Here is a 25,437-nt window from a genome sequence, read left to right on the forward strand (position 1 = left end):
TGTATGTCTCCGCCTCAGGGAGACGGACAGGGTTAGGGGGGGGGGTGCGGGGACCCCAGGTTACCGCCGACAAGCAGGCGGTGACCCGGGGGAGCGTCTGGAAGCGCCGTCGGAAGGGGACGCGCGCGCCTCTCGTGCGCGCGCATCCCCTTCTCGATATGTAGATGGCGCTGGCGGGGGATGGCGGCTGGCATCACCATCGCCATCCCCAGCCAAGATAGGACCTGCCCCATCTGTAGGTGAAGCTGCAGCACTACCCCACTCCCATGCACAAAACCTTAAGCTAAAAAATAAATGAAAAAAAAAATATATTTTTTTGAAAAATACATGCCAACCACAGGGGGCCCCTAGCTAGTGGGGGGCCCAGGGGCACTGACCCCTTGTGCCTCCATTATAATCCGGCCCTGGCCCTACCATGCACTTGTCTGAAATTGCATTGTACTGTAATTTATGTACACTTTAATATTATTCTCATTCATTTGTCAGTATAAACTTACCCTCTGTTTCCTGACCCTCTTTAGGAAGTTCTGTCTTGCAAGCGGCATTGCACACAGTGAAAAGGACTCCGGCACTCAACACAAGACCCGCAATATATTTCTAGAATTCAAATGAAAGAAAAATACTAATAAAAACAAAAGTAATTTTAATGACTTCACATTGTCAGACTGGAGTTTTAGAAAAAAATGTTTTGTACAATCACTGTGTAGGGAATCCGATACAAATGTAATAATACACAGTACCAGTGCCTTTTTGTTTACCCATGGTCTGTAGGACTGTAGCTACCCCCCCAAGGATAATCCGCAACATTGCTCAGTCTTAGTGAAGCTAGATGCTGGATGTGAGTCTGACCTGGCTTCACTTTGACTCCCAGTGACTCCCTCCTATGGCGAGGTAGGAGCCTCCTCTGCTCAGGACCAATGATTCTAGTTAATGTTCTCATGCTGCTAGATAAAGCAATTGTTCCTGCTTTCACACTTATTCCTGAACGATCAGAAGAGGCCAAATTTAGCCCATTATGATGGTGCATTTCTGCGCATGCGCAAACCCCAGCACCAAACTGCTGTGGCGATTTACACACTCGCCAGGCCGTTCGTTGCGGGGAGGGAGGGCAGGAGGCGGACAAAGGCAGAAATGGGGCTGGACCACAGGACCCAGTGTTTTTTGGCTTCTATTTCCAAAGGCAGGAGAATTAGGCGACCATCGAATGATTTCCCCAGCGTTTGGAAAGTGAAGTCATTCTGAACTGACTTTTATTTCCTTCGCAAATCGCATAAGACGGGGCAGACATCGGCTCGACTGTATTCCCATGGGAACGCCCAGCGTTCTTATGTGGACGCCCATTGAATTATTTCTCCTGCTAGCGACCACATATGAGGGGATATGTTAGTGAATACATCCCCTCGCATGGTACCAAGGGGATTTGGCGATGGTCTCAACACTCAATAAGCAGCGATTTTCTCTGTTTACTGAGCCAACATGAATCACCCCCTTAGGGTATATTTTCTTTAAACTTGAAATTTAAAAGCATCAGGCCTAATTCAGATGTGGTTGGAGCTGCACCCTGTGCCACAAAGTACAGATTATCATGTGCAAACAGATCCTGCGACACAGAATGGGAGAGGGAAGAGACCGGTGATGGCGCTGGACCTCGGGAACGTCCAGCATTTAAGGGCATCCCCATGAAAATGCATTCCCATTGGATGTCAGCTCCGAGCCCGCCTTCCTGGATTTGCAGAGGAAATAAACGTCCATTTCTACTGACTTTTATTCCTCTGAAGGCAGGAGAAAGCATTTGATGGTCGGCGACCATCGAATGATTTCTCCTGCTAGCGGACGCATATTTGCCAACACATCCTCTCGCATGGTACCGAGGGGATTCAGTGGTGGGTGTTTGGCTCGGCGGCATTAAACCGCTCGGTAAGCAGCGAATGATCGCTGCTTACCGAACGGTGTTGAATCATCCCCTTTTCCATTGAAACAAGGGGGCATTCTAGTGACTATTTCACCAAACTCCCTTCGAAAAAAATACAAAAAAGTATTTGCAGTGCTGTGTTTAGAATTGGGGGCACGTAAACGCTCAACCAGGGGTGTTCACTTGCTACCCTCCCCACCAGACCGCATACAGCAGGGTGTGCTAGGCTGTCGCTGCTTCCCGCTCTTGGTGGCCCTGCTATCATTACAAAGCAGATCTTAGATCTATTGAGCACTCCAATCCAACTCTTCATCTTTGTAAGTAGCGGCAGTGTGAAAATATGCAAATGCCACAGGACTCCCGTGAGTAACAAAAAATACCCATTGCAGGCTTCTTTGAGCTGCTGCTTCAACCAATCGACTGTTTGATCATCAGACATCTGAGTAACCTTTAGGTTAGAGGTGTAGTGGAAACAGCAGGATATACTTAGTTGAAAATAGACAGACACATAACCGTTATGAAACAGCCAGACCAAGGGACTGGTAAACATATAGTACATGCCCAAAATTTACTGGGTGCTATTGATCCCTTAATACAGTAATGACTGTTTAAGAATGGTGTATCATTGTACATATACCACAGAGCCACCTGCCAGTCCAGCAGCATTGCTACAGAGATCACATGATGGAAAATTTTGTCCAGCAAGCAGCCACCAGGTGGGGAGTGTGGATGCTGTGGGTCGTACGATCACTGCTGGCCACAGTGATTGGGATTCAGAGCCGCAGCTACATAAAAAAAGAAATAAGTGCAGTGCTTGAACAGGTATACCGGCATAATGAAGTTTGCCGATTAATCGCTGTATACCGTCAATCTTTGAGCAGCGTGTGTGTGTGTATCATTTATTGGCTGTAATTCATCCATGTACTGTATGCAGTACATGGGTGCTGGGAGGTGTGACTGTGAAAGTAAAGAGGTAGGGCAATAAACATCTTATTGCTTTACCTCTTTCACACTGCACCTATAATCCGGGTCGGGGTCGACCTTTGTTGTTGTGCGGTGTGAAAGGACCAAACTGAATATCCTGGGTCAACCAACCCAGCATCTCAACCCGGGTTATAAGAAGGGTTAAACCAGGGTTACCTTGTGTATAATGGGTGGCCCAGGTTAATTGTCAAAACCCGGCTTAGCGAAGTGAAAGTGGTATCAGTCTGGTACATGCTAAGTAATACATATATTGGCATTTTGCTCAAATGGCCAAAATATCATGAGCTCGTCACTGTATGTGTACACCCAGTACTGTATGTCTGTGAATAAGGTCAAAATATCTAAAGTGGCGCCGAGAGGGGGCATGGGTCCTCTTTACCCAGGCCCGGGCATGTTGGGTCCCGGAGTGGGCCTGGGTCCCGCTACACCCCTCCCTCCCATTGCAGGGAGACTTTGGGAAGGTAGAGTGAGGACTGACTGCTTCTTTAGAGAGAGTGTGTATAGACACTCTCTCTGAAGAAGCCGCTGACGCTTACTGCAGGAGGGGAAATGCATTAAAGACCTATTTAGAAGCACCTAAGAGCTGGGATATTGACACTGATTTAAGCAGACACACCCATCCCCATTTGTGATCTCTAGAGAAAGCTGCGCCACAGGTTGTGAGCAACAGCAGCTGGGAGAAACAGATCGGCACTGTCCTGAAGGGTCTGTGAAACCAAGTAAGTTATCTGCTGGGCTTACTGAGGGATGCAGTTAAAATCCCAGCAGTCGGGATCCCGGCGTTCAGAATCCCGACGCCGGAATCCCGACCGCCGAAATGCCGACACATTCTCCCTCCTGGGGTGTCCACGACACCCCTGGAGGGAGAATAAACTAGTGTGCCGAGCGTAGCGAGGCACCGGGCCCGCTGCGTGGCGAGCGCAGCGAGCCCGCAAGGGGGGGCGATCCACGTCCCCCCCTTGTCGGCATTTCGGCTGTCGGGATTCCGGCGTCGGGATTCTGAACGCCGGGATCCCGACCGCTGGGATTCAATACTGAATCCCTTACTAAGGGTGGTGATATTATTATACTGATTTTAGGATTATTTATTTTATTTGTATTCATTGTTGATTATGAATGTATTGTATCAGAACTGGTAGGCAACTGCCTTGCACAGTTTTATTGACCCCATCTTGTTTTACTTTATTTAATTGTTCATTATCTTATTTATTTGACTTGTGATGTTATGGGTTTTATGATATTGTCCGGGATGTAATGGAAGCTAATTTTAGTCGACAGGTAAAAGTTGCTCAAAGTCAACGTTAGAATGTCAACTGTTTACCAGAACTCGGCCAATGTAACACTCCAAATGCAAATCGGCTCTGACTTCTGATGGTATTTTTAGAGTAGGAAGCATCTGAATTTTTTAAGACAACCGGAATGCACCATATGCAGGTACACCGCTGATTTTCCAGCAACCGGTGGTCCGGAATCTCCTTTAATCCGGACACATCAGGTGCCAGCGGGAAATTAGTATTGATAGGTTGTTAGATGTAGAAGGGACTATGGGAGTCTGTGGGAGCTTGGATTATCTGCACGCACAAGACAAGCTGCGGATTGGTACTACGGAGGTCACACTGATGGGGACTCTCTGCTTTCTGAAGGTACCACCGATAATCCGTCAAATTTTGGTAATCCAGCCCAGTGCTGGAACAGACTATGCCGAGTAATCGCTGTTCAACCTGTAATGTAACAGTTGCAGACAGGGACGTAATGGCGGCCGAGTTAGAAAGTCAGACAAATATAGAGATGGATTTTTTTTTTTGGGGGGGGGGGATGTCATAAATTCTATTCAACAATGTTTACGTTCACTTACAAGTACACAATTAGGTACATTTGTAACAAACAAACATTTTTCAAATTATTTGTAACTTTCAATTGCAAAATATACTTTGACCTGTCAAAATAGGTCATGTACTGTACAAATGCATCTTATGCGCATCGCTGTGCAATATGGATGTACAAGCAGCATCTATGTAATTGTGACTGTATCTGCATAAAACATGTTCTGCTAAAGTGTATCCTAGCCAAGCAGTGTAACATACAGTAATTTGGAATGCAGCTGGACACTATTTACAATTGGTGACTGCAGAATAATTGTATATTTCACAAAATTGGACCAAAAATGTCTCCAACTACATCCCGATTCCTGGCCATTGTGTTTATCCATTGCACTGTAATGCATAGTTAACAGTTATCTTAAGATTCTTTATAGCTGTAATTTAGTAATTTGTGATAAAGTATCATTTTATGTAAAAAAAAAGACAAATAATAAAACCGGTAGCTTTTTTTCTGACAGTGTGCTTTACACTGACCAAATATATTTTCAACTCTTTGTAAAAAAAGCTCCTGTACTATTGGCTCGGCAAGGTAATTATTAGCTGAGTGTTTGCTGTAGTCGTTTGATCATTAAACAAGAAAAAGACATACAACCAGCAAAGATTGGGGATGACCGGGGTGTTTAATTTCCAGAGCATAATGTTACTTTGTAGTGGTCTACATACAGTAAACCTTTCTGATCCAACCATGAATAATTGTCTTTGACCTACTACAACATATTACAATCATGACAGCTTTTCTTTATAACGGGTAAATGTGAATATTAGATCAATGGTTCAGTTTTTGTAAAATTAATTAACAAACATATCGGGGTAAATTTACTAAAGGAAATTTGTAAAAAAAATAGGTGTATTTGTATCCAGAAATACACTTATTTTTGACATTTACTATCCCGAAAATACGGCAATTCATAGCACATCAATACGAATACGAATTGCCGTATTTTCGGGATAGTAAATGTAAAAAATAAGTGTATTTCTGTATACCAATACACCTATTTTTTACAAATTTCCTTTAGTAAATTCCCCCCATCATCTCTAATGTTAAATATTTTGATTATCTGAATGCAGAGGAGTAGCTAGGTGACATGGTGCCTGGAGCAATGGTATGTTTTGGCACCCCCAACCCACCCAGTCATCTTTCCTTCTTATAGTAATGTTCCTTACACATTATTAGATTAGATTAGATACAGCTTTATTGTCATCACCCTAAATTAGGGCGGCAAAACTCAGTTTACCATCCATCCGCATACGTACATACGGTACAATAAAATCTGAATGATCCACGTACAAATAACAATAAAACTTAAGTCCCATAACCCTCCCCCCATGACCCAAATTAGCATTTCGTTCTAAAATAGCCCTAGGAAAGAAACTATTCCTCATCCTACTGGTCCTACTCCTCATACAACTAGTATCTGCCTGAAGGTAAAAAGACAAACAACCCATTAGCCAGGTGGGTTCTATCTTTTAAGATATTGAGCGCCCTACACAGACAGCGCTTTCTCTGAATATCATCATCAGCAGGGAGAGTAGTACCCATTATCCGTTGGGCCAGTTTAATTGACCTCTGTATTAGCTTCCATTCTGCAGCGGTACAATTTCCATACCAGACGGAGAAACAACTGGTCAGAATACTTACCACTGCACAGCGATAGAAATTTACCAATATGCCTAGTGGCAATTGTTGTTTTTTCAGCATCCTAAGAAAAAAAAGGCGTTGATGGGCCTTTTTTTACCAGACACTTAATATTAGTTGACCATGTTAGGTCCTCAGAGATATGAGTACCCAAAGATTTAAAACTAGAGACACGGTCAACATTACTCCCACTAATCTGTACCGGCATAAAAGGGTTAGATTTTTTCCTGCGAAAATCCACCGCAATCTCTTTAGTTTTACTGGCGTTAAGAAAGAGATTATTGGCACAACACCACTCAGCCAAATGCTGAATCTCATCTCTATTTGCCGTTTAGTTGTTGTTGTCAATAAGGCCTATTAATGTTGTATCATCGGCAAATTTAACAATAATATTAGAATTGTAAACCGGCTTGCAGTCGGATGTAAGAATAGAATAAAGGAATGGGCTTAATACACAACCTTTTGGTACCCAATTATACAGCGTAACTGAGCCTGAACTGTCTGTCCCTGCTCTAACCACCTGTGGCCTATCACGTAAAAAGTCCCCTATCCAATTATACATGGAACTGTCAATCCCCAAGTCCAGAGACTAGTCTAGCTGGTATCACCGTATTGAACGCCAAACTAAAATCGACAAACAACAGTCGGACATACGTGTTATTTTTATCCAGATGTGATAATACAGAATGCATCAGCAAAAAGACTGCATCATCAATGCTGCGATAAGCAAACTGAAATGGATCCAAAGATGGTGAAAGACCAGCCTTCAGATGTATTAACACCAACTGTTCAAAATACTTCATGACTATCGGTGTGAGAGCAACAGGACGATAATCATTCAAATTTATCGCCCCAGAATTTTTTGGCACTGATATTATAGTAGTGCTTTTACAGCAAGCAGGAACTATCGACGCAGATAGGGACAGATTGAAAATGTCCGTAAATACCCCCGTCAACTGCTCAGCACATGCCCTCAGCACCCATCCCGGTTTACCATCTGGTCCAGCCGACTTAATTGCATTGATTTGGCTTAGACCAGCTAGGACCTCTGCAGATGTTAATACAAGAGATTGGCCAGAGGAAGACAGTCTAGTCACCCTTTCACTGTTGTCTCTATCGAACCGTGCATAGAAATGGTTCAACTCATTTAGAGAGGAGACATCCATAGCAAGTGCTGAGCTAGTTTTATCTGCCTTATAGTTGCTGATAACCCGGATACCCTGCCATAAACGGCGGGGATCAGATCTTGCCAAATGCTCCTCTATCCTTAGCTTATAGCAGTGTTTAGCCCCGATAATACCTTTCTTCAGATTCGCCCTAGCTGTACCATAGGCTACTGCATCCCCTTCCCTAAAGGCAGTGTTACGGGCCCTTAGCAGAAGCCGAACCTCCCTAATCATCCATGGATTCTCATTCGGATATACAGTAATCTTTTTCCAGGTGGTGACACTATGCCACACAAATTGTAATGGCCATTACAGAATATGCCACACAATCTGTAATGCCGTTACACATTATGACCCACACCGTAATGCCTTTAGACTTTATGCCACAAACCGTTATGCTTAAGTAACTTTATGCCACACACCATAATGCCCATTGCACATACCACACACCATAATCCTTAATTAATTTTTATGCCACACACCATAATGCTTCAGGTTAACTCTTTACACGCAATGGTGTAATTATACATTTTGCAACCCCTCCCATGGCACTTTAGTGACACAAAAGGCCCATACACACTTGATGATTTTGAGCTGAAAATCGATCATTTTGGCCGTTTTGAGCTATTTTCAGCTGAAAATCACCTAGTGTGTATGAGCCACCGTTGGCAGACTATCGATGATGCGTGCTCCCGCATCATCGCTAGCAAAGTCCACCATCTGCTGGTTTTACCAGCATGCCAGCGATGATGGATGGTTTTTCATCCATTATCGCTGTGTGTGTACGCAACGCGGTCTGAAAGATTATACACTTTCAGCCCGTGGACCGCCCCAAGCATCCCCTTCTCCCTCCCCTTCTCCCTCCCCCTGCTCCTTACTCACGCCACACTTGAACACCCGCTCAGCCTCCCATCAGTCCGTCCACTCTCCCTCCTTTCCTTCTGCCTGTACGTCCACAGCCCCCTCCTGCCTGTACGTCTGCTGCTGTTCCACCCCCTCCACCACCTTCCGAACACTGCCACAGCTCACCTGCTCGCAAGCAGCTCCATCACCCCCAGTGGCAAACGCAGGATTTTCAGAAGGGGGTTTCCAGAGGGGTGGAGCAAAGCACGGAGATGGACACTTAGGTGACCCAGTATATGCCGGGTCAGTTAAAGTATTATAGATAGACCAAATGTATATAAATAATAATAATAATAAAAAAAAAAAATATATATATATATATAGCAACTCCAGATGCGAGCACCCACGGACTTGAAAAAACGGCAACCACAGACAAGTTATCTGCAAGCTTTCGGGCCTTTATTAGCCCTTCGTCAGGCAACACAGGATAAAACATACAAAACAGTGCTCACCTTAAATACATGTGTAGCTTACACCTGGCGTCTCGTCGCCCGGCCCCCGGCGCGTGTGTCAGGAGGAAGTTCCGGGTGTTACCTCACAGAACCTCCCCTCCACACAGCCACCCGGCGGTAACCATGGAGACAAAGACGCTCACAGTTCTGTGAACCAGTCTCACCTCCATTGCAATGTATGGAGGAGTTCGTGTCGACAGATCTGTGTTGATTACATACAAAAAACAAATATGTACAAATATATACACAAGTGTCACATAAATGTAGTAATAATATCTACAAACAAGAGCATATATAAAGTGCAGTCGCATATACTTTAAATAAATAAAGGTATAGCAAGCAATACAGCGGGATTTTGTGATAGGGTAATTGTAGCATATAAAGTCTAAAATGACACTGTTAATTGGAAAAAATATTCATATTTAGTTGGTCATTCAGCCCTTTAGGTTTGACGGTCTCCAATAAAAAAATCCATTTAGACTCTAGACGCAGGAGGCTTTTATGCCTATCACCCCGTCTTTTGTCTTCAGGGACATGATCTATAATTACATGCTTGAAACTTGCCAGATTGTGTTTCAACTCAAAGAAATGTCTGGCAAGGGGCTGGTCAGAAGTTTTGCCACCCAAAGCTGCCCTGATTGTAGTGCGGTGCATTGCCATTCGCTCCTTAAAGGGGCGAATGGTTTTGCCTATGTAACATAAGCCACACGGGCATTTCACCCTATATACAACGTAAGCTGTACTACAGGTCACAGGATGTCTGATCGTGTAACGTTTCCCTGAATGGGGATGGTAAAAGTATTTGGTTGCTATCATGTGTTGACATGTCGTACAGCCGACACATTTGTAGCATCCTGGTTCGCGTCTGCGAATCCTCTTGTCAGTCTGTAGATGTTCACTGATGTCACTGTGTACTAACCAATCCCTAATACTTTTACCTTTCTTGTAACAGGGCATGATTCTAGAATGTTTCAATTGTCTAAGCTCAGTGTCATTCTGTACGACTGGCCACAATTTCTTACTCCAATAATTAATATCACTACTGGCTGTTGTAAAGCCTTGTACCCAGTGTATCCGCTCACTACCACCTTGGGCAGCACTATGACTAGGGTTATTAAGGGCTTGTTCCCTAGTTATACCCTCAACCTTTTTGCGGGCTCCCTCTAGAATGTTATCAGGGTACCCACGATCTTTAAATTTATTCGTCATCATTTCTAAGGTTGTGTCTACTGCTGCAGTCTCGCTGGTAATCCGCTTTGCTCTCAGATACTGCGAGTATGGGAGACTACGTATGGTGGCAGGAGGATGGTAGCTGTCTGCCCTCAGTATCATGTTTCTATCAGTTTTTTTTTAAAACAAAGACGTGGAAATCTTGCCTTCAGATACAGTAATCATGACATCAAGAAATGCTATCTGCTCAAGGCTCATCTGATAAGTAAATTTAATTGAACAATCCCTCTGATTGATGTCAAATACCATTTTTTCAAAATCTTCAGGACGCCCCCTCCAAAAGAGGAGTACGTCATCAATATAACGTTTGTAAAAAATTACACTGTCTCTAACTTCACGGGAAAAGAAAAAATCCTTTTCTAAATCAACCATGTACGTATTGGCGTAAGCGGGGGCCACGGGAGATCCCATGGCACACCCGCTTACCTGCAAGTAGTACCGGTTGTTAAACAAAAAATAGTTCTTAGTAAGTACCACTTTAAGAAGAGACAGAAAAAAATCCAAATTCGGACCTTCATAGAGAGGATTGTTCAATAGCAATTTTTCAACAGCCAACAGACCCCCATCATGGGGGATGTTGGTGTAGAGACTGGTGATGTCCAGGGTGCATAACCACGTACCCTCTGGAACATCACCAATCTCACCCAATTTGAGCAGCAAATCTGTAGTGTCTTTTAAATAGGTGTCCCCACTCTGCACACACGGCTGGAGGAACGCATCCAAATATTGGGAAATATTGTTAAATAATCCACCCCGGGCAGATATAATGGGGCGCCCCGGGGGGTTCTCCAAGCGTTTATGAATTTTTGGCAGTGTGTACAGAATGGGGACCCTAGGCTGAGACACTTTGAGAAAATTGCCAACTTGTTCTGAAATCAACATAGTAAAAATTGCACCATCAATAATTTTAAATACTTCAGTTTTATATTGATCAGTTGGGTCATTTCTCAATTCACAATAAACATTCTTGTCAGCCAGCTGCTGATAGATCTCATTACAATACTGATTGACATTCTGCACGACAACCCCACCCCCCTTGTCCGCAGACCTAATGACCACATCTCTGTAGCCATTAAGGTCCTTGAGGGCCTGCCACTCATCTTTTGTAAGATTATTTTTACGTTTAACTGAATGAGATTGTGACTCCATCACTTGAGCATCCAGTGCTTTGATGTAGCCCTGTATAGATACATTGTGTGTCACAGGGTCAAAACTAGATTTGTTACAAAAACGTTTAGAGATGGTTGAATCAGTGTCCACAGTTCTGACAGGTAAAGACTCAGTTCTTTTGGAAAAAAAGTCTCTCAGTTTTTATTGACGATTAAGATGGTGTAAATCAATTTTCCAATTGAGACTGTTGAAGGGGTTGGTTGGCACAAAACTCAAACCCATATTCAACACCCTCAACTCTGGCTCTGTAAGAATCCTGTCAGAAAGGTTGAACACCTGATTTATTTGTTGCGAGATTTGTTTTTCTTTGATTTGGCGGTATCGTTTGCCACCTCGCCTTGTACGCTTTGGGCACGACCTCTGCCACGTCTTGTTGTCACTCCTAAAGGGAGTTTAACACCAGCTTGATTATAACGGGCGGTGTCGTCGCCTGATGATGAGGGTGCATCACTAGAATAGTTGTTAGGATACTGACGGCCCCTCCGTTGATTGTAGGGCCTATAATTGGTTCTGGAATCAGGCTTGCCAGATAGCCACCTGTACACTTGATGGTCAGAGTAATCTCTGTTAACAGTGTCCAATTTCCTTTTCTTGAAGGCTACCAGTTCAGTTTTATAATCAGCCACCTGAGTTTGAATTTTATCCAGCCAATCCTGACTTTTATCTTGTATCAGGATGCTTTTGTTTTTACCCTCATATTCTTTAATTTTCTCACGTACCAATTTTAATTCTCGTCCAGCTTCCTCAACAACAATAGTCATTAGGTCGAGGGAACACTTATTTAACACCGCAATCCATTTACGGCAAAATTCACCGTTATGTCTGCCAATAGTCGGTGCATTATTAACCCGGAATCCCCGGGGAATTTTTCTCTCTCTCACATAGTCAGACAAAGTAATGCCGTGCAACAAATAGTCCACCTCTTTTTTCTTTAAACGCAATAGTTGGAAATATACATCATCTGGAGTGACATCTCCGAGAGAGTCCACAAATTTCTCAGTGAATAATATAGCGTCTGTATCACTTTCAGACAGACTTAGAGTCTCACAGTGCGGCACCTGCGTCCAATCAAAGCCACCAGCTTCATCCATATCAGCACAGGATATATGCTTTAATGCGAACACAAAACACCAAAGCACAAATTCCAGCAGGGGAAATGTTCAATGGTATAACAGTTCCTTCAGTACAAACATGTACACTGTATTCAATTCTGTGGAGGTGCTATCCGTCTAAGCATAGCCGTGAACAACTGTCCACATATCAGCTATGCCAATATAGCAGAGTCCAATAGACCGGCACCCTCCTCAACACAGCAACTGCCGCGGTGCTTCCAGCAATTATAACTTACAGCAACTCCAGATGCGAGCACCCACGGACTTGAAAAAACGGCAACCACAGACAAGTTATCTGCAAGCTTTCGGGCCTTTATTAGCCCTTCGTCAGGCAACACAGGATAAAACATACAAAACAGTGCTCACCTTAAATACATGTGTAGCTTACACCTGGCGTCTCGTCGCCCGGCCCCCGGCGCGTGTGTCAGGAGGAAGTTCCGGGTGTTACCTCACAGAACCTCCCCTCCACACAGCCACCCGGCGGTAACCATGGAGACAAAGACGCTCACAGTTCTGTGAACCAGTCTCACCTCCATTGCAATGTATGGAGGAGTTCGTGTCGACAGATCTGTGTTGATTACATACAAAAAACAAATATGTACAAATATATACACAAGTGTCGCATAAATGTAGTATTGTGAATTGAGAAATGACCCAACTGATCAATATAAAACTGAAGTATTTAAAATTATTGATGGTGCAATTTTTACTATGTTGATTTCAGAACAAGTTGGCAATTTTCTCAAAGTGTCTCAGCCTAGGGTCCCCATTCTGTACGCACTGCCAAAAATTCATAAACGCTTGGAGAACCCCCCGGGGCGCCCCATTATATCTGCCCGGGGTGGATTATTTAACAATATTTCCCAATATTTGGATGCGTTCCTCCAGCCGTGTGTGCAGAGTGGGGACACCTATTTAAAAGACACTACAGATTTGCTGCTCAAATTGGGTGAGATTGGTGATGTTCCAGAGGGTACGTGGTTATGCACCCTGGACATCACCAGTCTCTACACCAACATCCCCCATGATGGGGGTCTGTTGGCTGTTGAAAAATTGCTATTGAACAATCCTCTCTATGAAGGTCCGAATTTGGATTTTTTTCTGTCTCTTCTTAAAGTGGTACTTACTAAGAACTATTTTTTGTTTAACAACCGGTACTACTTGCAGGTAAGCGGGTGTGCCATGGGATCTCCCGTGGCCCCCGCTTACGCCAATACGTACATGGTTGATTTAGAAAAGGATTTTTTCTTTTCCCGTGAAGTTAGAGACAGTGTAATTTTTTACAAACGTTATATTGATGACGTACTCCTCTTTTGGAGGGGGCGTCCTGAAGATTTTGAAAAAATGGTATTTGACATCAATCAGAGGGATTGTTCAATTAAATTTACTTATCAGATGAGCCTTGAGCAGATAGCATTTCTTGATGTCATGATTACTGTATCTGAAGGCAAGATTTCCACGTCTTTGTTTTAAAAAAAAACTGATAGAAACATGATACTGAGGGCAGACAGCTACCATCCTCCTGCCACCATACGTAGTCTCCCATACTCGCAGTATCTGAGAGCAAAGCGGATTACCAGCGAGACTGCAGCAGTAGACACAACCTTAGAAATGATGACGAATAAATTTAAAGATCGTGGGTACCCTGATAACATTCTAGAGGGAGCCCGCAAAAAGGTTGAGGGTATAACTAGGGAACAAGCCCTTAATAACCCTAGTCATAGTGCTGCCCAAGGTGGTAGTGAGCGGATACACTGGGTACAAGGCTTTACAACAGCCAGTAGTGATATTAATTATTGGAGTAAGAAATTGTGGCCAGTCGTACAGAATGACACTGAGCTCAGACAATTGAAACATTCTAGAATCATGCCCTGTTACAAGAAAGGTAAAAGTATTAGGGATTGGTTAGTACACAGTGACATCAGTGAACATCTACAGACTGACAAGAGGATTCGCAGACGCGAACCAGGATGCTTCAAATGTGTCGGCTGTACGACATGTCAACACATGATAGCAACCAAATACTTTTACCATCCCCATTCAGGGAAACGTTACACGATCAGACATCCTGTGACCTGTAGTACAGCTTACGTTGTATATAGGGTGAAATGCCCGTGTGGCTTATGTTACATAGGCAAAACCATTCGCCCCTTTAAGGAGCGAATGGCAATGCACCGCACTACAATCAGGGCAGCTTTGGGTGGCAAAACTTCTGACCAGCCCCTTGCCAGACATTTCTTTGAGTTGAAACACAATCTGGCAAGTTTCAAGCATGTAATTATAGATCATGTCCCTGAAGACAAAAGACGGGGTGATAGGCATAAAAGCCTCCTGCGTCTAGAGTCTAAATGGATTTTTTTATTGGAGACCGTCAAACCTAAAGGGCTGAATGACCAACTAAATATGAATATTTTTTCCAATTAACAGTGTCATTTTAGACTTTATATGCTACAATTACCCTATCACAAAATCCCGCTGTATTGCTTGCTATACCTTTATTTATTTAAAGTATATGCGACTGCACTTTATATATGCTCTTGTTTGTAGATATTATTACTACATTTATGCGACACTTGTGTATATATTTGTACATATTTGTTTTTTGTATGTAATCAACACAGATCTGTCGACACGAACTCCTCCATACATTGCAATGGAGGTGAGACTGGTTCACAGAACTGTGAGCGTCTTTGTCTCCATGGTTACCGCCGGGTGGCTGTGTGGAGGGGAGGTTCTGTGAGGTAACACCCGGAACTTCCTCCTGACACACGCGCCGGGGGCCGGGCGACGAGACGCCAGGTGTAAGCTACACATGTATTTAAGGTGAGCACTGTTTTGTATGTTTTATCCTGTGTTGCCTGACGAAGGGCTAATAAAGGCCCGAAAGCTTGCAGATAACTTGTCTGTGGTTGCCGTTTTTTCAAGTCCGTGGGTGCTCGCATCTGGAGTTGCTGTAAGTTATAATTGCTGGAAGCACCGCGGCAGTTGCTGTGTTGAGGAGGGTGCCGGTCTATTGGACTCTGCTATATATATATATACATACATATACATACATACATACATACAGGGGTGTCAACAGCAGTGTAGACCCCTGGGCATAGCAATGTATTGGGGCCCCTACCGATCCTCCAGCGGTAGGGGTGGGGGAAGCTTTGATGTCCTGCGGGTAGTAGGGGGTATTATATCAACCGCTCAGCATGTAGGGCCTGGATCAGTAATTTCCACTAAGTACCCCTTTACTGCACAGATGGTGGGAGATGGGGTGGGAGAAGGGGGCATTGGGCTGAATGAAGGGGCCCTGATACATAACTTCCAGGATGGTAGAGGATGTTTAATATGCAGAGGAGGGGTGTATAGTGGAGTGGGCTTATTATTCATAATTTTCTGGTGGGAGGACAGCTTGCGTGACTGCAGATATCTCCAGTTTCCGGAAATAGATTTCTTAGATTATAATGGAATTAAAAACTAGAGAATCCCACCTACCAAATGGAATTGGAAACTAGGGGATCGGAGTTCAGGAGGCAGAGCAATCTGCAAACAAGTATATAAAACTACATACCAGGTGTGTGGAGCTGGAGCAGTAACCAGCTGCTGGAAGGCTGATATCTCTGGTTCTGGGAACAGTAGAGACAAGCTACTAGTGTTCCTCAAAGGGAAAGAGTCCCAGCTTTTGGAATATATCGTCAGAAAAAACTCTAAATTAGACAGAACCTGAAATATCTGACTGGGAAGAGCAATTAACAAGCTTGGATGGGGACCACTGCTTTGAAGTCAGATATCTCTGGTTCCCAAGGGCCGATTTTTACAATTCTTGTACCCATGGAAAGAGGGGACCCTCAGCTTTCAGCCTACGACCCTTAGACTCCTGGGGAGATTTCTGGGTACTCAGCGGGAGCGCAGGCAGAATAAATAATAATAATAATTATATATATATATATATATATATATATGTGTGTGTGTGTGTGTGTGTGTGTGTGTGTGTGTATATATATATATATATATACACACACAGCAAGGTTCCCAGACATCCAAACAGGTCCCCAGGAACAACACGTCACTGCAGCATCTCCAACATGAAGAATCTTTAATGCATAGCCTCAACGGCTCGTTTCGGAGAATTTGATAAAGGGGTAAATTCCCCGAAACAAGCCGTTGAGGCTATGCATTAAAGATTTTTCATGTTGGAGATGCTGCAGTGACGTGTTGTTCCTGGGGACCTGTTTGGATGTCTGGGAACCTTGCTGTATATTTATATTACAAAGGCACGCAGCGCTGGTTGTGATTTTCATGGAAAGTGCCGGTCCATTGCCTGGATATATATATATATATGTGTATATATATATATATATGTGTGTATATATATATATATATATATATATATATCCAACTCGGGTTTGGCACTCACTATAACCAAATGCAGCAGCGCCGGTGCCAGCACATAGAAAAATATAGTAGATTTGCGGTGGGGCACTCGTGGCTATTCTCCATAAACTAGACAAGCCAGCTAGTATGCAGCAACGTTTCAATTTATTTATCAAATTTTCGTCAGGTTACAAAGAATAGAGAAAAAAGACATACCTTTATAGCAGCATAGACCAAGGAAGTGAGGCTGAGACACAGAGAGACAAGGGAGCAGCCCACAGGGCGCAGCATGATGATGTCACATGCTGAACAAGTGTGCAGCATGTGAGGAGCTTGGTTGCCATGGATACCGCAATCCAGCTTTCTCAGACACTGTGAGGAAAATTGCACCAAAAATAATTAAAAAGTGACAAGAAAGAACTGCGACTAGAACCAAGAGGCAACAGTATTAAAAAATAGAAATAGAAAAAATGTATGCACCTGCGTCTCAATCTCACTTCATAGGTGATAAAAACAGCAATTAGCCTGAGACAAATAAATGACTAATCAATTAGAAATAGCATATTAAACAGGACAATACATGATACAATACAAATACACACCAATAAAGCATAATTGCACATAATACAGCGCAATGTGGCAAAAGATATAGTAAAGACACAATCGCAATATTATGAGCTCAGCGGAATACAGCAAAGGAAATTTGCTCGTTTAGACCTTTAGGGGCAATAGTGCCCAAGCGGTGTATCCACCGGGCTTCACATTGTAATAGACGGGTACCACGGTCACCGCCGCGAATATTGGGGGGCACCCAATCAATCATCCGATATCTTAGGCTGTTAAGAGGATGATGATTGTCAACAAAATGCCTGGCGACAGGATGCTCACTACTGCCGGATGCCAATGCCTGACGGATGGTACTCCTGTGCATTGTCATCCTTTCCTTAAATTTCCTAATAGTTTTACCTATGTAGGATAAACTGCATGGACATATAAGTTGGTAAACAACGTATGAAGAGTTACAAGTAAGGTTGTGACGGATTTTAAATGTGTGGCCGGTATGGGGGTGACTAAAAGAATCACCTGGTAAAAGGAATTGACAGGTGGTGCATGCGCACCTAAAACAACCTTTTTTCTTTTGGACACCCAACCATGTCACAGTGGGTGGTTCTGGATTGATGGATGTATTGGTTTTAACCAAAATATCCTTGAGACTACGTCCCTTGGAGTAGCACGGCATAACCCGGTGCTCACCGAGGGGTAAAGTCGTGTCGCTTTTAATTAGAGACCAGTTATTTTTAACCAAAGCAGTGGTTTCATTAGAGACAACATTATATCTGTTAACCCACGGCATAATCTTGGCCATGCTGGTATCTTTACTTTTGTGTCTGAGGAGTGACTCGCGGTCTAATTGTAACACCTTACGTTTGCAGGCGACAAGCTCATGATGTTTAAAGCCACGTTTCAAAATTTTTTTAATGAGTGCATCAAGTTGCTGCTCACAATCAGCTCTATCGCTATTGATGCGGTAGTAGCGTAACATTTGGGAGTAAGGCAAAGATGAAACAAGACTGCGGGGATGACAACTGGATGGGGACAGCAGAGTGTTACGGTCCGTGCTTTTGGTATAAACACTGGTGGTGATGATACCCGCTTTGAGGGAAACTTTGACGTCCAGAAAGTGGACCTCACTACTGGATGTTTCAAATGTAAATTTGATGGCATTATTAGTGTCATTGTGTTTAACAATGACATCATGAAGCAGGTTAACATCACCGTGCCAGATGGCAAACAGGTCATCTATATATCTCTTAAAAATAATAAAATGATCAACAATGCATGGGTCAGAAAGAAAAATGTCAAACTCAACAGAAAACATGAAAATATTAGCATATGAAGGAGCCACAGAACTGCCCATAGCGCAGCCCCGTAGCTGTAAATAAAAAGTATTATTGTAAATAAAAAAATTATTATACAAAATCAAATCCATGAGCTCAATAAGAAAATCAATTTTAATGGAATCAAAATCACTGTGGGTATTGAGGAATCGTCTCAAAGCAGCCAGACCCAGGGCGTGGGGAATCATGGTGTAGAGATTTACCACATCGATGGTGGCCAAATGACAATTGTCTACTAGTCTGGGAAGCTGATGAAGATTTTGTAAAAAAGTGGTGGTGTCCAACAAGAAGGTAGGTTGAGATTTAATAAGCGGTTGTAGTAGATCATCCAAATAAGTTGCAGTAGGTTGCAGCAGCGACCCGCATGCCGACACAATAGGGCGACCCGGAGGAGGGGACAAGCCCTTGTGAATTTTCGGAAGTGTGTATAAACAAGGAGTGATTGGAAAATCTGGAACCAGGACAGCTTGAATATCTTGAGTAATAATTTTAGCATCTACTCCCATTTGTAAGATGTTGGTCAATTTCTGTCGACATTGAGCAGTGGGGTTGACTGTCAACTGGCGATAGGTGTCAACATCAGAAAGTTGTTTCATTATTTCGGCATGATAGTCAGAGAGATCTTGCAGGACTATCGCCCCGCCTTTATCGGCTTGTCGAATAACAAGATTTTTATTTTCACTCAGATTTTTTAAGGCCAAACGCTCCGCTGGCATAAGATTAGGGTGGACAGACGAGGAGTGCTCGACAATGGCAGGAAGTCCTGTATCGAGCATCCTAGCAAAGGATTTAATGCTGGCATTATTTGAATATGGCTCGAAAGAGGAGGCAGGAGCAAACTGTTTCAAAACTGTAGGTAGGGGTGGTTTGACAGTTTTATTGGACGGGGGTTGATTGGCAAAGAACTCTTGTAATTTGATTTTTCTAATGAGTTCATGTTTCTCAATTTGCCACTGTAAATTGATGCGCTACTACCGCATCAATAGCGATAGAGCTGATTGTGAGCAGCAACTTGATGCACTCATTAAAAATTTTTTGAAACGTGGCTTTAAACATCATGAGCTTGTCGCCTGCAAACGTAAGGTGTTACAATTAGACCGCGAGTCACTCCTCAGACACAAAAGTAAAGATACCAGCATGGCCAAGATTATGCCGTGGGTTAACAGATATAATGTTGTCTCTAATGAAACCACTGCTTTGGTTAAAAATAACTGGTCTCTAATTAAAAGCGACACGACTTTACCCCTCGGTGAGCACCGGGTTATGCCGTGCTACTCCAAGGGACGTAGTCTCAAGGATATTTTGGTTAAAACCAATACATCCATCAATCCAGAACCACCCACTGTGACATGGTTGGGTGTCCAAAAGAAAAAAGGTTGTTTTAGGTGCGCATGCACCACCTGTCAATTCCTTTTACCAGGTGATTCTTTTAGTCACCCCCATACCGGCCACACATTTAAAATCCGTCACAACCTTACTTGTAACTCTTCATACGTTGTTTACCAACTTATATGTCCATGCAGTTTATCCTACATAGGTAAAACTATTAGGAAATTTAAGGAAAGGATGACAATGCACAGGAGTACCATCCGTCAGGCATTGGCATCCGGCAGTAGTGAGCATCCTGTCGCCAGGCATTTTGTTGACAATCATCATCCTCTTAACAGCCTAAGATATCGGATGATTGATTGGGTGCCCCCCAATATTCGCGGCGGTGACCGTGGTACCCGTCTATTACAATGTGAAGCCCGGTGGATACACCGCTTGGGCACTATTGCCCCTAAAGGTCTAAACGAGCAAATTTCCTTTGCTGTATTCCGCTGAGCTCATAATATTGCGATTGTGTCTTTACTATATCTTTTGCCACATTGCGCTGTATTATGTGCAATTATGCTTTATTGGTGTGTATTTGTATTGTATCATGTATTGTCCTGTTTAATATGCTATTTCTAATTGATTAGTCATTTATTTGTCTCAGGCTAATTGCTGTTTTTATCACCTATGAAGTGAGATTGAGACGCAGGTGCATACATTTTTTCTATTTCTATTTTTTAATACTGTTGCCTCTTGGTTCTAGTCGCAGTTCTTTCTTGTCACTTTTTAATTATTTTTGGTGCAATTTTCCTCACAGTGTCTGAGAAAGCTGGATTGCGGTATCCATGGCAACCAAGCTCCCCACATGCTGCACACTTGTTCAGCATGTGACATCATCATGCTGCGCCCTGTGGGCTGCTCCCTTGTCTCTCTGTGTCTCAGCCTCACTTCCTTGGTCTATGCTGCTATAAAGGTATGTCTTTTTTCTCTATTCTTTGTAACCTGACGAAAATTTGATAAATAAATTGAAACGTTGCTGCATACTAGCTGGCTTGTCTAGTTTATGGAGAATAGCCACGAGTGCCCCACCGCAAATCTACTATATTTTTCTATGTGCTGGCACCGGCGCTGCTGCATTTGGTTATAGTGAGTGCCAAACCCGAGTTGGATATACTTTGCATCTCTCCCCAGCCACAAGGAGTCTGCAAGTTGAGGCACCCTTCATTTATCTGTTGCTGCTGTGGATCAGCGAGGTACCTGTACACCGTTTGTTTGGGATCCCCCTGTGCTTTGCCCTTTTCCCTTTGTGGTGCTTTTGTTCACCAGGACTGTCTATCTCAGAACCTATATTGCAACTTACAACTGTGTGCTGTGTCACACATTGCACCAATCTGGCTCATTGTACCATACAGACCATCCAATATGGCAGATGAAGATAGTATTGGACAATTTAATTTTCCCATTGGTGACATCCACTCCCTCTCTGAGGTTGAGATTCAAGCTATTATTCTCAAAGGTGGCATTAATGATGAAGAGGAATCCCTGGCAACTGACATTATCTACAGAGACCTCTTACGTTTAAAAAAGAAGGAGATCGATTTCCATCGTCATGCCCTCTCTTTAAGTGACTATTATAAGTCAAAAATGATCCCCCGTGGTTTCCGCGTCAGGAACTGCCCGACCATCGGGCGCTACGATCCCCAGTTCTGTAAGCGCTGGATTGGGACCCTTAACAAGTGCTCCTTTGATCTTATGGTCCTTGTGGTGGAGCAATCATCCAAGGAACTTGCTGTGATCAAAGATAAAATCTCCAAATTTGAAACCGTGCACTTGGCCACTTTAGTGGCAGAAAAAGAGACGGATTGGATGGAACGGCTCAAGAGCCAATTGTCATCATACAAAAGAGAGCTTATCCTCTTTAAAAAAGAAAAATTATTAAAGGTGCAAACTGACTACGACAGACACACTGTCTACAGATGGTTGGCAGGCAATTCGGGAGAAGATTCTAAAAAACCTTTCTTTCGCCGCAATAAACGGCGCCCACAAAGAACTATCGATCAATTCGATACAGAAACATCGGCCGATAATACCAGCTCTAACAGCGAGGCTGACCAACGCAAACCCAGAGGTGCCAAAGCAGGCCCTTTAGGTGGACTCCCCCAGAGGGGTCGAGGCGGCCCCAAGTCCCACGTAAGAGGCGCTACACTCGAAGAGGGCAACAGTGGAAGAGGGGGTGGCCGTCCGGGTCGCCCACCAACGAACACGAGAATATAATCTTCAATCTGTCGTCCCATGACTTATCTAAAAGTGAGTTGAAACTCTTGAATCATGGACTCTCCTTCGTGCCCTCTGTGCCTTTCAGTGATTTACAGTGGCAAATTGAGAAACATGAACTCATTAGAAAAATCAAATTACAAGAGTTCTTTGCCAATCAACCCCCGTCCAATAAAACTGTCAAACCACCCCTACCTACAGTTTTGAAACAGTTTGCTCCTGCCTCCTCTTTCGAGCCATATTCAAATAATGCCAGCATTAAATCCTTTGCTAGGATGCTCGATACAGGACTTCCTGCCATTGTCGAGCACTCCTCGTCTGTCCACCCTAATCTTATGCCAGCGGAGCGTTTGGCCTTAAAAAATCTGAGTGAAAATAAAAATCTTGTTATTCGACAAGCCGATAAAGGCGGGGCGATAGTCCTGCAAGATCTCTCTGACTATCATGCCGAAATAATGAAACAACTTTCTGATGTTGACACCTATCGCCAGTTGACAGTCAACCCCACTGCTCAATGTCGACAGAAATTGACCAACATCTTACAAATGGGAGTAGATGCTAAAATTATTACTCAAGATATTCAAGCTGTCCTGGTTCCAGATTTTCCAATCACTCCTTGTTTATACACACTTCCGAAAATTCACAAGGGCTTGTCCCCTCCTCCGGGTCGCCCTATTGTGTCGGCATGCGGGTCGCTGCTGCAACCTACTGCAACTTATTTGGATGATCTACTACAACCGCTTATTAAATCTCAACCTACCTTCTTGTTGGACACCACCACTTTTTTACAAAATCTTCATCAGCTTCCCAGACTAGTAGACAATTGTCATTTGGCCACCATCGATGTGGTAAATCTCTACACCATGATTCCCCACGCCCTGGGTCTGGCTGCTTTGAGACGATTCCTCAATACCCACAGTGATTTTGATTCCATTAAAATTGATTTTCTTATTGAGCTCATGGATTTGATTTTGTATAATAATTTTTTTATTTACAATAATACTTTTTATTTACAGCTACGGGGCTGCGCTATGGGCAGTTCTGTGGCTCCTTCATATGCTAATATTTTCATGTTTTCTGTTGAGTTTGACATTTTTCTTTCTGACCCATGCATTGTTGATCATTTTATTATTTTTAAGAGATATATAGATGACCTGTTTGCCATCTGGCACGGTGATGTTAACCTGCTTCATGATGTCATTGTTAAACACAATGACACTAATAATGCCATCAAATTTACATTTGAAACATCCAGTAGTGAGGTCCACTTTCTGGACGTCAAAGTTTCCCTCAAAGCGGGTATCATCACCACCAGTGTTTATACCAAAAGCACGGACCGTAACACTCTGCTGTCCCCATCCAGTTGTCATCCCCGCAGTCTTGTTTCATCTTTGCCTTACTCCCAAATGTTACGCTACTACCGCATCAATAGCGATAGAGCTGATTGTGAGCAGCAACTTGATGCACTCATTAAAAATTTTTTGAAACGTGGCTTTAAACATCATGAGCTTGTCGCCTGCAAACGTAAGGTGTTACAATTAGACCGCGAGTCACTCCTCAGACACAAAAGTAAAGATACCAGCATGGCCAAGATTATGCCGTGGGTTAACAGATATAATGTTGTCTCTAATGGAACCACTGCTTTGGTTAAAAATAACTGGTCTCTAATTAAAAGCGACACGACTTTACCCCTCGGTGAGCACCGGGTTATGCCGTGCTACTCCAAGGGACGTAGTCTCAAGGATATTTTGGTTAAAACCAATACATCCATCAATCCAGAACCACCCACTGTGACATGGTTGGGTGTCCAAAAGAAAAAAGGTTGTTTTAGGTGCGCATGCACCACCTGTCAATTCCTTTTACCAGGTGATTCTTTTAGTCACCCCCATACCGGCCACACATTTAAAATCCGTCACAACCTTACTTGTAACTCTTCATACGTTGTTTACCAACTTATATGTCCATGCAGTTTATCCTACATAGGTAAAACTATTAGGAAATTTAAGGAAAGGATGACAATGCACAGGAGTACCATCCGTCAGGCATTGGCATCCGGCAGTAGTGAGCATCCTGTCGCCAGGCATTTTGTTGACAATCATCATCCTCTTAACAGCCTAAGATATCGGATGATTGATTGGGTGCCCCCCAATATTCGCGGCGGTGACCGTGGTACCCGTCTATTACAATGTGAAGCCCGGTGGATACACCGCTTGGGCACTATTGCCCCTAAAGGTCTAAACGAGCAAATTTCCTTTGCTGTATTCCGCTGAGCTCATAATATTGCGATTGTGTCTTTACTATATCTTTTGCCACATTGCGCTGTATTATGTGCAATTATGCTTTATTGGTGTGTATTTGTATTGTATCATGTATTGTCCTGTTTAATATGCTATTTCTAATTGATTAGTCATTTATTTGTCTCAGGCTAATTGCTGTTTTTATCACCTATGAAGTGAGATTGAGACGCAGGTGCATACATTTTTTCTATTTCTATTTTTTAATACTGTTGCCTCTTGGTTCTAGTCGCAGTTCTTTCTTGTCACTTTTTAATTATTTTTGGTGCAATTTTCCTCACAGTGTCTGAGAAAGCTGGATTGCGGTATCCATGGCAACCAAGCTCCCCACATGCTGCACACTTGTTCAGCATGTGACATCATCATGCTGCGCCCTGTGGGCTGCTCCCTTGTCTCTCTGTGTCTCAGCCTCACTTCCTTGGTCTATGCTGCTATAAAGGTATGTCTTTTTTCTCTATTCTTTGTAACCTGACGAAAATTTGATAAATAAATTGAAACGTTGCTGCATACTAGCTGGCTTGTCTAGTTTATGGAGAATAGCCACGAGTGCCCCACCGCAAATCTACTATATATATATATATATATATATATATATATATATATATATATATATATATATATATAAAAAAACATGTGTATTAAAAAGCCATGCAAAATGACACCCAATATATATTATATATATACACACACAGTATCTATTTGCACCACTCAGTTGTGAGGAAGCCACTGAAGTTATACACAGGCGGAGAAAGGTGCATTGTTGTTGCTGATCATAAACAGCCTGTCCCAGTGACCGCAATCTCATTGCCGCTGATACATCTATAGGAGCGGACATTATCTGTATTTGGTT

The 25,437-nt window shown here is 43.2% G+C and overlaps 1 protein-coding gene across 2 annotated transcripts in view; it reads right to left on the reverse strand.

Annotated features, from left to right (window-relative positions):
- The window catches only part of LOC146008971 (beta-microseminoprotein-like), a 50,353-nt gene that overhangs the window by 21,898 nt on the left and 3,018 nt on the right, over positions 1 to 25,437 (reverse strand). The window contains exons 1-2 of one of the 2 annotated variants that reach the window (XM_083148850.1): positions 17,024 to 17,113; positions 498 to 597 (exon numbers count right to left, since the gene is read on the reverse strand). In XM_083148850.1, the coding sequence (XP_083004976.1) occupies positions 498 to 597; positions 17,024 to 17,098 (175 nt within the window). In that variant the 5' untranslated portion in view covers positions 17,099 to 17,113. Of the gene's footprint in view, positions 1 to 497; positions 598 to 17,023; positions 17,114 to 25,437 lie in introns of those variants that run through there. The other variant, XM_083148851.1, reaches the window with a different exon arrangement.

The sequence above is a fragment of the Crinia signifera genome, chromosome 6 (genome assembly GCF_055691185.1).
Source record: "Crinia signifera chromosome 6, ASM5569118v1, whole genome shotgun sequence".
Taxonomy (NCBI): Eukaryota; Metazoa; Chordata; class Amphibia; order Anura; family Myobatrachidae; genus Crinia; species Crinia signifera.